This window comes from Mauremys reevesii, linkage group 19 (assembly GCF_016161935.1).
Source record: "Mauremys reevesii isolate NIE-2019 linkage group 19, ASM1616193v1, whole genome shotgun sequence".
Taxonomy (NCBI): domain Eukaryota; kingdom Metazoa; phylum Chordata; order Testudines; family Geoemydidae; genus Mauremys; species Mauremys reevesii.
In genome coordinates, this window is record NC_052641.1 from 8,093,241 (window position 1) to 8,106,014 (window position 12,774).

A 12,774-nucleotide genomic window follows, 5' to 3' on the forward strand; every position below is an offset into this window, starting at 1 on the left:
GTAGGAAACAGAGAGGCCTAAGAAGGAGGTGGCTAGGGAAGCATTTGCATGGGGTTTGGGGAGAGTGTGAGGCAGGCTGCCGGAGCATGGCTGGGGATGTTGAAGTACCAGTGTCTTGTAAGGGCGACATGGCTGGGCCCTTAGGATGCTGTGTTACAGAGTGTACAGTCTGCCCAGCATACCCTGTGTCCGGGCGGTGTGCCCACAGCTAGGGCTGTGAAAAGTGTCCACACGCTGACCCCTCCCATCTGCTGCACTGACTCCATAGTCCCCCGGGGCAGCCCTGCCATTACACGCAGTCCGATCAGCCATGCAGCACCTGTGGTTAGAGAGAGAGAAAGCCCTCACAGCGTGTTAATAAAAGGCCAGATCAAGGATAAGGATAAAACCTGGCAATTGCCATAAGAAATGTTGTGGCCTGGAAATGGGAAATTGGACCCTGCAGTGAAAATGACATGTGTCTACCCACCGCTGTGTAATAAACCCTAGAAAATAGAGGAGTAGGGCCCGGACACCCAGAGACCCTTAACTAAGGGCAGGTGCAACATCAGAATAGCTGCTTGAGGTGCAATTTAACTGTGAAAAATGCAGAACGTTTTCTTCTCTCCTCCCCTCCCTCCCCGCATCAGTTTTTAATCTTTTCATTAACATGGTGTCCAGTTGTATTAGATGGTGTGGAATCACACAGGGAAAGAGTTCCTACCCCAAGGAGCTTGCAATCCAAAAAACCTTCTCAATGATTATCATTAACCATCTGTTGCATTTATTTATTTAGATTTATATGAAGCGTAATAAGAGTGTCCCATCCAATGCTCTGGGAGGCCCTTGGCAATTCTGTAAAAACTCTATTACAATAGTATCTTACATTGACACAGGGCTTTGCAAACCCAGAGTGAGATACTTTTCTTGTTCCGGACACTTACTGGGTAAGGTAAACGAAACCTGGCACAATGATCCAGGTAAGGGGGTTTGCAGAGAGCTGACTCCAGAGGAAAGCAAGAAGATTCCTGGAAGAAATGGATTTCAAGAAAGGATTTGTAGGAGGGGAAGAGGGCTATTTAAATGAACAGCTCTTGTGGGGGAAGGGGATACCTGTCTTTTCGTTCTGTGTTTGTACAACAGCCCAGTGGGGTTCTGGTCCAGGACTAGGGCTCAGAGATGCGACCACAATTCAAAAGGGTAATAACAACAATATTGCTGGACAGGGAGTGGAAGATCTTTCCCAAGTGGAGATGGCAGTGTAAGCAGTTCTATAGAGCTTTGCCTTTTCAAAGAGCTTTATGGCTATTAGTTAAATGATCCTTACAACCCCCCCCCCCCCTTGTGAGCTGGGTAGCTATTTAAATAGGTTTAAAAAGGCTGCCTGGCCATTGAATGATGTGGGGCTTTCAGCTCTGTTCTGGGCTCAGAAATCACTTCCATCGACCACACGCACAAGGCCACTGAGCAGCAGCATGGGAGGCAGTGTTCCCTGGTGGTTAGAGCACTGGACTGGGACTCAGGAGACATGATTTCTTGTTCCCTGCTCTGTCAGTGTGTGACTGGCTGACCTCAGCAAATCACTTCCCTTTGTGTCTGTTTCCCCATCTGTACAATGGGAGTAATGATACTGTCCTTCTGGGTAAGGTGCTTGGGGATCTCCCGAAGAGAAGTGCTAGATAACAGCTAGGATTGTTCCTATTTTACCCCCATTTTCTAGCTGAGGAAATAGAGGCACAGAGAAGGGAAGTAACTTGCCCAAGCTTACCCTGCAGCTCACGTGATAGAAAAGGGGCTGAGGTTTCAGGGGCCGGTTTCTCCATTCCCTTATGCCGTGTGGAGTCATATATGCCATTGCAAACGGAGTGTGAAAAACTCCTGAATCCACCTGGGAATGACTGGGGTGCAAGTGGCAGCATGGGGTCAGGGCAGCGGACAGTCTGGCCCTAGCTCTCCAGGGTGACTGAGGGGATGCAACTGGGGAGATGTGAGATGACAGACAATTGCAAGGATATGGGAGCAGAGACAAAGGTGGGAGTCAGACTGTTTGGGGCCTCGCAGGTGAGGAGGAGGATCTGATGTGGTAGTGAGACAGCCGTTGTCTGGGCTGACGCACTGGGGCTTGAACTGGGAACCTCCAGAGTGGAAATCATGAGTGGCTAAAGAGCCAGCACGCCCTGAGGGGGAGCTGTAACAACTCACATCCTAGGTGGATTGGAATAGAGGGAGACCTGTAGCATGTCTACACTGGTGGGTTACACTAGGAGACTGCCAACGAGTGAGCATGAGGAGGGAAGAGCCCTGGCTAAAGAAGATGGCTAGAGTGGTGGTGTTTTGCAGTAGATTGGAGATGGGGAGAGGTGAGAACCAGGGGGCCCAGGGAACAGAAGGTTCAAGTGACCAGGTGTTGGTCTAAGCATCACGTAATATTCTTCTTTATGCCCTTGGCAGAGCGCCACTTAGAATTCTCAGCCTTTGACGGGTTCGGTGGGTGGGGCAAAGGAGGGAAAGTGTTAGGTAGTTGCTGGGGTTTTTTCCGTTTAATGTTTGTAGCTTCTTTTTTTAAAAAAAAAAAGCCACAGTCCCATCCATGGTCATTTGGGAGCCATCTTGGTGAGCAACATCACGATGTTGTTATGACTGACAGATCTCTAGGCCAAGCGGAAGGCTGAGCCCTGTGTGTGGCATGTGATGTAAGATACCCAGCTTAGCACTGCTGGGTATGTTACTTAGCACACAAGTATGGACCTGGGAACCCAGCCAGAAGCTTGTGAGTACCATACCTCATGGCATCTGGCATCTCGACAGGAGGGAAGCAGGGCCAGCTCCAGAATGAAGGTTACGACCTCCTTAAAGCCTCCACCTTACCAGCATATGAAGGAGTCTCTGTTAAAGGGCACCATGCAGCTCTCTGCTCTGTGGTTAATGTGTTCATCTGCAGATGAATTACAGAAATTGATTCTACCCAGTTCCCTCTCCTCCCCTCCTCGCTCGCTCCCTCCGATCGGAAACGGAGCAATGGCGTTTCTGAAAAGGCAGCGGGCGGGGTTTCCTGGATCTGGAATCCCTCGTGTGCAGGGAAAGCAAAGCATCCCGCTAATCTAATCAACCCAGCATTTTAAACCTAAATGCCTAATCTCAGAAGAGGTGCATTAACAAGCTCAGGTCCATTTGCTCTGAACATTGACTTCAGGGTGGAAATATGAACCTCCTCAAGGAGCTGCATCCCTACAACAGTAGTAGGGCTGGGGATCTCGGGAGTTAGGGGGATTCAGGCCTGGCCTTGTTCCCAGTCCCCAAATGAAACAGTCACTTGGGATTCTTATGGAAACCAAGAAGCAAAGAGCAGTAATTCAGAAAGCTGGTGAGCTCATGGTGTATGAGTGGCTCACCTCGACACAGCATTAGTAATATGGCACAGTGGGCTGTTCTGAGGTTATGGAAAAGACGCTTTTTGTTTTGATGAAAACCAGGCAAAAGTCTAAGACAGACCCACACATTAGTGTGTGATTTTCAGTCAATATGTGATATATTTTCCACTCTCCATAATCTTCCATGCACTCATGGGTGGCTGACACAGAATTCTTTTATTCACACCCATTTGCACATATTCTCATTCACCATTCCCTGCTTACCAGACTTCAGAAGTTATGGCTTCAAAATCGTCTCGAGAGAAGAAGACACCACACCCATTTCTGAATTTTCCTTGAGACGCCTACCTAGTCCTTTGAAACATGCACTAGAGATTATGGGCCAATTCTGCATTGTTACACCAGTGTAAAAATCCAGAATAATCCCACTGAAATCAATGGTGTTATCCTGGATTTATAACTGAGATCAGATTGAGAACGCTTCGGAGTCTCTCCCTTTGAGTTTGTGTAGACTAGAGGTTCTTTTTTTTAAACTTGAGTTAATTGATTGATTTGTTAACTTGAGTTGCTAAAAGACTAATCTAGATGTGACCCAAACAATTGTTCTGTGATGCAAACCTTTATGGTTTAGTTGTATCCTGGGACAAACCTTTGTGGCATGGATTTAAAAACAGGTTAGTATTTAAAAACTCGAGTTAACTAGTATTCAGTTACAAGAACTCTAGACTTGAGCTGGGTGAAAATATTTCTTGTGATCCCTTTTTTCACCAAACAATGCAGATTCAGGTTGACTGAAACAATTTGAGAATTTGGACTGATTTTGCCAAATTGTTTGCCAGGAAAAAAAAAAAAAAGGAAATGTCTTCAGAAATGTCAAAACTCTTCATCTCAGCATGTCTGAAACAAGCATATTCAGTCACTTGCTGAGCCCTAGGCTGCGCATGGACAGCACCTTGCACAATGGGGCCCTAATCTCAGTTGTAGCCGGTAAGTCATGACTGGGATGCAAACGATGATCATTTGGCCGCATCACTTTGCAAACTTTAAAAAAAAAATAGTAAGTGGAATAGCCACTGTCGATTCCCTCCCCTGCACTCTCTTTTTCACACGGACTTTAGAAGACCCGACTTGCTTGTCATGTCTCCTGCTCATAAGGTAATCAATACATGTAGTAATAGATGTTCATTGCCTTTAGAAAGGATTACCTTGTACCAAAAGGCCAAACGTCAGAAAGCCGGCTGCACTTTTCCAAGGGGTCCTTGGAGAATTGTCCTCAAAGACTTTATTTTCTTCTTTCTTCTCACTGCCTTGCCTCAGTAAACCCTTCAACATTCATTACAAGCGCCAAAGCGACCCACACGGGAGCCTGAGGGCAAAACCTTGTAGTGAGGGGCTGGTGAGGTGGGAAGAGGTTGCTTGCACACACCGTATATATAAATACCACAGAGTCAGGCTGCCAGACTTTCCTCTGCAGGCATCTTTCTGTGTAATTATTATTATTATTATTACTTTATTATTGTTATTACTGATTTCCCCCCCCTTTGGTGAATTTGATTTAGTAAAGTCTGATTCTTATTGCCCCTGCCCTCGCAGTGTCTTTCCGTAAGGACCTTTTCCTCTGCCGGCGTGATATAAAGGGGCCTTTGTGTAAATGAAAAACGTGGCCTGGTGAGTTTATTTACTTTGAGAATCCAGCCCTGGGCTCCCAAAGCTTCTCCATCAGCTGCAAGGCGGCAGAGTAATAACTACCCTGGATAACAGTGAGCATGGAAATCAAGAGGAATATGGATATAAAGTTACTTTAATTTTTGGTGGGAGAGGCGGGAGTTTGAGTGTCAGGTGATCGATCTTTGCTCAGTCATGACAACAAATTGCTATTTCTGACCTTGCTTAGAGCCAGCGAGATGGGGGAATCAATCGTTCTTTGCTTATTCACGACACTGAGTGGATATTTCTGGTCTTGTCTCGGATGAGTTAACTCACCCTTTCCGCACATCCTCTATGGCCTTCCTGAGTGGTAGAAGTCTTTAACTTCGCCTTCAGTGGGGCTGGAGGACGACCACCATAGAACAGAGACTGTTTCATACTCAGGGTGGCTTTACAAATGAATTAAATACGGACGACTACTGCAGTGATTGTGTAGGACCAGCAGAGCAGTCAGTAGTAGTAGTTGTTCATTAATTATTTGTATTGTGGTGGTGCCTGGAGGCCAGGCTCCCACTGCGCTAGGCTCTGTACAAACATGTAACACAGTGACAGTCCCATCCCCAAGGGCTTACAGTCCATTCCGTGTTCAGCGCTTGGCCGCCATGGACATGAAAACCTGTTTCAATGAGAGAAGTCGCATTGGCAAGGGCATGCCAGCCTCCTCCTCTACACTCTCCAGCATGGGCCAGGAAGGAATTGGTATGCCCTGGCCCCAGAGCCTCGGTGGAATATTTCCCTGCTAGATGGCCCCTACAGCAGTTCAGCATTGCCTTCTTTGCACTGGGGGGGAGCACAAAACTTGCTAAGAGACATGAACCCACTGCCTTCTGTCCCAGAAGTTAGCATGCTCTCAGTTGTGCTGCACAGACTATGGTATCATGAGCCTCTGGCCTGCATTGCTGAAGTTACAGGGCTGAGTTCTCCACTCTGTCCTACTGTCTGGTCCCAGAGAAAAGTTAGAGCTGTTTAGGTGCAGTTCTAACTTTCACCGCCGGCATTAGGCACTCCCTGTACCTATGGGTGTGGTTTCACTTCACGCTGGAGATCTATTTCCAGCTTGAGTAGACGTGCCCACACTAGCTCTGATCAAGTTAGCGGGCAGCGTGAGCGATGGGACGGGCTTAGCCGTCTGAGTGCGTAGCCCCTCTCCTGGGCGGGGTCAGACTCGGGGCTGCTAGGCCCTCCCACTGCCATGGCTACACGTCTGGTTTCAGCACCCTAGGTAGATCGGAGCTAGCGTGGGTATGTCTCCGAGCTTGGGGAGTGATTCCCAGGTCGAGAAGTGTTACACATATACTATATAGGGTTGGGTTTAGCTTTGCTCTGCCCCTCCCTTCATGTCCTCGCCCTTGGAACACCCTCAGCATTCGCCCTCCCGCCCCTGATGCTGGGACAGCTGCCGCGCTCAGTGGCCTTAGCAGACCGGAGAACCTGCCTCATAATCTTTTTGTTTCTGTCCATCATCACTCTGACGCAATAGGCCTAATACAATAGCAGTAATGTTAATACTTAGGACTTTTCTACACCTTACACTACGTCACTGAATCACAGGATTCACTCTGCTTTAAACCGAGGGCATCTCCTTGGTCTACTCTGACTATTAATGCTATGGTGTGGGGGCCCCAGACATGGCACTAACACTGTTGTGAACTGTAGGTTTTGGATACATGGGGCCTGATTTTCATTTCCACTGTCACTAAAGCCCCTATCGCACACCCCTGGCAATGTAAAGGGCCTTACGTGGGCAGACATTGTAGCTACACCCACTTTAAGATCCCAAAGTAGCATAAAGGAACCTTAGTGTAAATGAGAATCAGACCCTGCTTCTCCTGGAGGCAGTTTGGTGAGAGTTCAGTGATACCGTTGGGAGGCTTTGATCAGTAACTGTGTTTCACTCCCCTCACCCCTCTTGTCTCTGTAGGTGAGGAGGTGGGAGATTTTCCTTGTGGAGAGGATCCCCCGGCCAGGCAATGTGAGAATGGAACCACATGCAGGAAATACTGGCCAGGCCCCAACTATGGAATCACCAACTTTGACAATATTCTGTTTGCTGTGCTAACTGTCTTCCAGTGCATCACCATGGAGGGCTGGACTGACATCCTCTACAATGTGAGTATCACAGACAATATCCATAGAGTTCTCCGGGCGATGTGTGAATTGCGTTTTTCTATTCCACTGCGGGGGCAGGCGTCGCACAGATTCCCAGGGTGGAGAACAAAACGAGGAGGAACGTGTCAGTGGTTCATTCTTACTGCGATAGGATTCGAATTCTGCCTTGAACTGCAAAACACATCAGCTGGTTGGTGTTTTTCCATCAGTAGCCCCCAGCCCAGGCTTTTTTGGGACTGTCCCAGTTTTCTTAAGGCAGGCCTGTGGCCTCCGAGCTCTGTGCTTTGTAGGACATTCCTTGGTGCCTTATAATCCTTTACGGGTCCCACAAATCATTATCGCAGTCCAGAGAGATGGCATTTTGAGGCAGCATTCCTTGTATCTGCATACCTATGTAGTGACTTCTGATGCAGCATGATGATACCATGCCAAAATGTCATCAGGTTACATTGCAAGGTACCGATGCAGTTTCACACCAAATGGGTTTATCCCGTTGTAGGAACATACTACTCAACAAGCGTTGAGTCCATCCTCACTATTTCTTATAGAATATATTTCATCAAAGGCCGAATAGAAGTGACACAATCAGTGACTCCTTCACATTCGTCTCTTGTATCTAAGGGCTTTCCCTACAGCCTAGGTTCACACCCAGTGCTGTGTATTGTAACGTGCTTGAAGGAACATAGGGAGATGATGATCTCAAATGGAGTGCTGGTTTGGGTTATTCTGCAAGCCTCATTCTTACCTGCCATATCTCCACTGACTGGGGTGGAGCTGCACCCAGGATGAATATGGTCTGTTGGGTCTGAACCTTCATTGCCTTGCACTTTGTTTAGTCATTTACACGTGTGCAAAGTGGGTCCAAAAGGCTCCAGTTTAGATCGGTGAGCATTTTCCAGCGGTTTTGCACCCTCTTTGTGCCATGTAAGTGACTGCACTCGGCACAAGGGAGTAGAGCACGCTGGCTGTAGAACACGCTCGTGAGCGCTAGTGACACCAAAATGGTTTGTATTTAAATGAGGGGTTTGTGTGATAATAGCCAACGCAGCAGCACACTTCGGGGCAGGGAGACATTTATAGGTTGCCTTGAGTAGTGCTATAAAGCACGAGACCAAAAGCGATGTGACTTAGAACCACTCCAGAAGTGCTGTAACCTCCCGCTTTACAGGTCTAATGGGCTTTATTGCTTACCACGGAATGGAAAGGAAAAGAGTCAGACGATTGCGTTTACTGAGCATTATTGGAATGGGCACAGCCTGTGACCTATGAGAAGACTTTAGTTGTGCTCAGTGTTTTAAAACCCATTGAATTCTGGGCTACGGGACCCCTTCCCTCTGGATATTTCTGTGACAGCAGGACAGCATGGTTAGCAGCAAGCACGGTGAACTGTAAGGTGCAATCCTGCTTTAGTGGAAGCCACTACATCCCATTTATTCCCTTCTCTCTTCATTGCACAAGTCTTCATTTCTTGACAATCGCTGGCCCATTTAGATTGGTCGCAGAAGTCTGCAACCGCGAGGGGGAGGGAAGGCCTCATTTCCCAGCCGTGTTCCCCCCTCCACTCCCTGCCTATTTCATCACACAACCAGTCCCCCCAGACCCATTCACTGACCCTTTCTCTTCTCTCCACAATCAACAATCATGCGAAAAGCCCATTAGAGTCCCGGTTTTGACTGATTAATCAATAAATGGCATATTAGATCATCTTCCTCCAGCCTGCCTTTTGTTGAGCATGCAGGCTCTTGGAATTGATTCGGGGTTGCTTTGAAGTTATTGCAGTACCATTAACCTAATTGGAAACCGATACATTGATCTGGGGCAGCAAGGATTGGCTGTGCAAACGTGATTCTGACTCTGCAGATCTTGTCTGTGGAGCAGTAAGCCCCAGCCGCTTATCCCTGGTTAAACCTTAGATGTCAGGTGGATTTCCCATCACCTACAAGTGGGAGGCTCTGGGAATGGCTGAGGACAATGTTTCATAGGCTGTGAAGCTGTCATTCCTGTGGGAGCACAAATGCAACCATGGACAGTTCAAAAATGGAGGATTGTTTTTCTTTCCAACAATTCTATCCTATTTCTGATCTGCCTGTTTCCATGATATTAGAAGCCCCACTTCAGGAAGGTTCTTAAGTATGTGTGTAACTTTAAGCTGATGAGCATGTGTGTAACTTTAAGCATCTGCCTATCACCATGGTATCCAATACCCCTTTGACTTCAGCAGGAATGCTCACATGCTTAACTCTGTGCATGTGACTAAGTACCATTGAGAATCGTGGCCAAAGAGTCACCTAGCCATCTAGATTCAACTAAAGCAGAGTTAGATAGATGGTAGCCCGGTCTATTGGTTTCCATATTACAGTAACTCCTCATTTAACGTCATCATACTTAACGTTGTTTCAATGTTACGTCCCTGCTCAATTAGGGAACATGCTCGTTTAAAGTTGTGCAATGCTCCCTTATAACGTCCTTTGGCTGCCTGCTTGTAAGATTCTGTGGAAGTGCAATGCTCCCTTGTACAGTCACTGCTCAAGTTCGGCTTCTCTGCCTCCTCCCAGCACTTCCCCCGCTGTTTGGCGGCGTTTAGGATTTTCTGGGAGGGAGGGGGAGGAGTGGAGATGCAAGGCTTCTCCCACTCCCTCCCAGCACGTCACGCGTAGGACTTTCTGGGAAGGCGGGGCAGGAGCGGGGCAGCGCTGCATCTCCGCTCCTCCCCCTCCATCCCAGAAAGTCCTACGCGCTGCCAAACAGCTGTTTAGCAGTGCTTAGGACTTTGGGGGGGTGGGATGTGGCGTGCTCCGGAGAGGAGGTGGAGTGGGGATGGGAAGAGGCGGGCCTGGAATGGAGCGGGGACAGGAAGAGGCGGGCCTGGAGCATTCCCGGCAAAGTACAAGCCTGTTCTTCTCCAGGGAAGCGGCCGCTGCTGCTGCAAAGGTGTTTCCTAGCGTCCTTGCCTGCTGTAGGCTGTGCCTGTGTGGGGTAAGCCGGGGCACTTCCTAACCACAGTACATTACTGTACAGTATATAATGCCTTTTGTCTGCCCCCCCCCCCCAATTTCCTTGGAACCTAACCCCCCGCATTTACATTAAATCTTATAGGAAAATTGGATTCGTTTAACATTGTTTCACTTAAAGTTGCATTTTTCAGGAACATAAATACAACGTTAAGTGAGGAGTTACTGTACCTGTCCCTCTGCCAGCTTCATCCCCATATCCCTCTGATGGTGCACTCCTATCACTTACTAGTGAGCTGTGCTGTTCACAGGGTAGCAGCAGAGTGAAAAGGGGAGAGAAGGGAGAAGAGAAGGGAAGATCCATCTGGTTTGTTGTTTTGTAATTGCTTAGTATCAGAGGGGTAGCCGGATTAGTCTGTATCCATGAATATAATGAGGAGTCTGGTGGCACCTTAAAGACTAACAGATTTATTTGGGCATAAGCTTTTGTGGGTAAAACCCCCACTTTTTCAGGTGCCACCGGTCTCCTTCCTTGTTTTTGTAATGGCAAAGTTTTCCTCTTGTTTCCCCCTGTGCCTACGCATATCATTTAGAAACATACAACAGCGCCTGTAAGCTCATCAGAGCAAATGTGCAGTGATGCAACTGTCAGACTGTGCACAACAGAGAGTACCCAGCCCATCAAAGCCTGCGGCTCCAACCAACCCAGCTGCGTGCCAGCTATTCTGTAGACTTTGCTGCCTGTGCTGGCTGAGTCTAGAGTTTGGAAGTGAGCCAGAAGGACACTGTATTTTCTATCCATCGCTCTACAAGCACGTTACAAAGGAAGGGTGCAAGGGTCGTGAGCCTCACTAGATAGAGGAGGGAAAATGAAGTATAGAGCGAGAAAATGAGTTGTCCAAGATGACTCAATAGCAGAATCTAGATCATGCTGACTCATGGCCCCATGCTCAGTCCATTAGACTACAGCTACCTCTAAGGCAGAGTCCAAGCTCAGGGACTGAAGCCATGTCTCTGGACTGCCAGCCCCATATTGTGACCCAGTCTTCCCTGCCCGTGTGCCTAAAATGCAAAATAGGAGAAGCCTGGATATTTTCTCTGGTTTGTTTGCAGTACATAGCTCCATAATCTATCCAAAACTTTACGAAGCAGAGTAAGATGTGGCTTCTACCTTGCAAAGCCTAGTCTCCCCCTCTCTTCTCCCCTCCCCCGGAACTCATTGAGGGCCTGGTTGTTGGTTAAGGAGTTTGCTCTTGGGGCATTCTGCCAGGGAGGAGAAGGTTTCTGGGCTGGGACAGGTGAGGGTGGATTAGGACTTTAAAAGGGTGGAGCAAGTCCTGATAGGAGACCGACCCTCTGGTGTGTTCTGCTTTCCCCAGGTGAACCTGCCAGCCCCTGGATGCAGGTCTTTCACCTTGGCCAAGTCATGGATCCACTTTTTGTTGTGATGCTTAATTAATATTTGCAAAGTGCTGTGAGATCCTGAGATGAGCCTCCAGGGAGGTACAAGTAGGAGTATGCTTTTGTAAGAAGTCAGGGCTGAGATTTCTCATGCTGTTAACTGCCCAGGAGCCAGTGAAAAGGTCATCTCCCAGTTCCCAGCAGTGCTGTTCCTATTCCCCTGCCTTTGAGTGAACACTCTCCAGCTCCTGCTAGATGTTGGTTTTACTTGGGCTTACCTCTCACTTTCCACTGTTAAAATGGGCTCCCATGGAGCGGGGTCCATCGTAGGGACTGAAAGTGGGTTATCCTGCCGGGCAGTCTGGAGCCCAAGGCCATTATGGGGAAGTTGAGGTTGCAATGAGCTTGGAGGGCCATTTCCTCCTGAAAAATGAGCCGATTGATTGTTTGTTTGCTTTGGATCAATAGCACTCTGTCGCTGTTCATATTTCTCTGCTACCGCCAGCGCTGCTGCTGCGCTCTACCATGAGGGCAGTGGAAGGAGGTGCTGCTTTTTCCCTATGTAAGTCATCGTTAGGGTCACTCATAAACTCAGAAGAGCAGCGCTCGCATCCTAGCTGCTTAGCCAGTTCCTCATTAACGGCACCAGGGAATAGGAGTGGTTTCCCCCTCAAAAGCAACTTTGGGCTGATGGAAATCACCAATCCTGAGTGGTCCTGTTGGCGCCCAAGCCCTAGAGCTCAGGTCTAGGCTGGCAACTAAACCCCAGAGTTCTGGCCTGTTTAGGCTGAGTGCTGTGATTCAGCCCATTGGGAAGATGGACCTGAGCTGTAGCATTGGGATTTCGACCTGAAGTTCCCCAAAGTTTGCGGGGGAGGGGACGGGGGGGTTGGATCTGATTCTTCCTGTTCTGGAGATAGCCGACCTGCAGAGATCAAATCCAGGCACAAACTTCGCCAGCCAAGGAGGGCACTCTGGGTCTGGTTTGCCAGTTGGGCTCAGCTCTTTCACAAAGGGTCTTTTTAGTAGCAGCGATCGTTCTGTGGACTGTGTAAGTGTTTCTGAAGGATTGTGCTGACTTCACATCTGATACGGACATGACCCTCCCATGGGTTATTCGGGAGTAACGCAGCAGGCAGAAGGCAGGGCTTCATGATAGATAAGACTGGCTTGGAAATCCTTAAACCCTTCTCCATGATAATAAACGGAGGAGTTATAAAGGCAAGGAGGTGGAGCTCAGGTTTTCATGGACTGCA

General features: G+C 48.3%; 1 protein-coding gene across 1 annotated transcript in view; it reads left to right on the forward strand.

Annotated features, from left to right (window-relative positions):
- CACNA1B (calcium voltage-gated channel subunit alpha1 B) overlaps window positions 1-12,774 on the forward strand; it is a 484,205-nt gene that overhangs the window by 192,024 nt on the left and 279,407 nt on the right. The window contains exon 6 of the mRNA XM_039506170.1: window positions 6,979-7,166. Coding sequence (XP_039362104.1) covers window positions 6,979-7,166 — 188 coding nt within the window. The remainder of the gene's footprint in view (window positions 1-6,978; window positions 7,167-12,774) is intronic.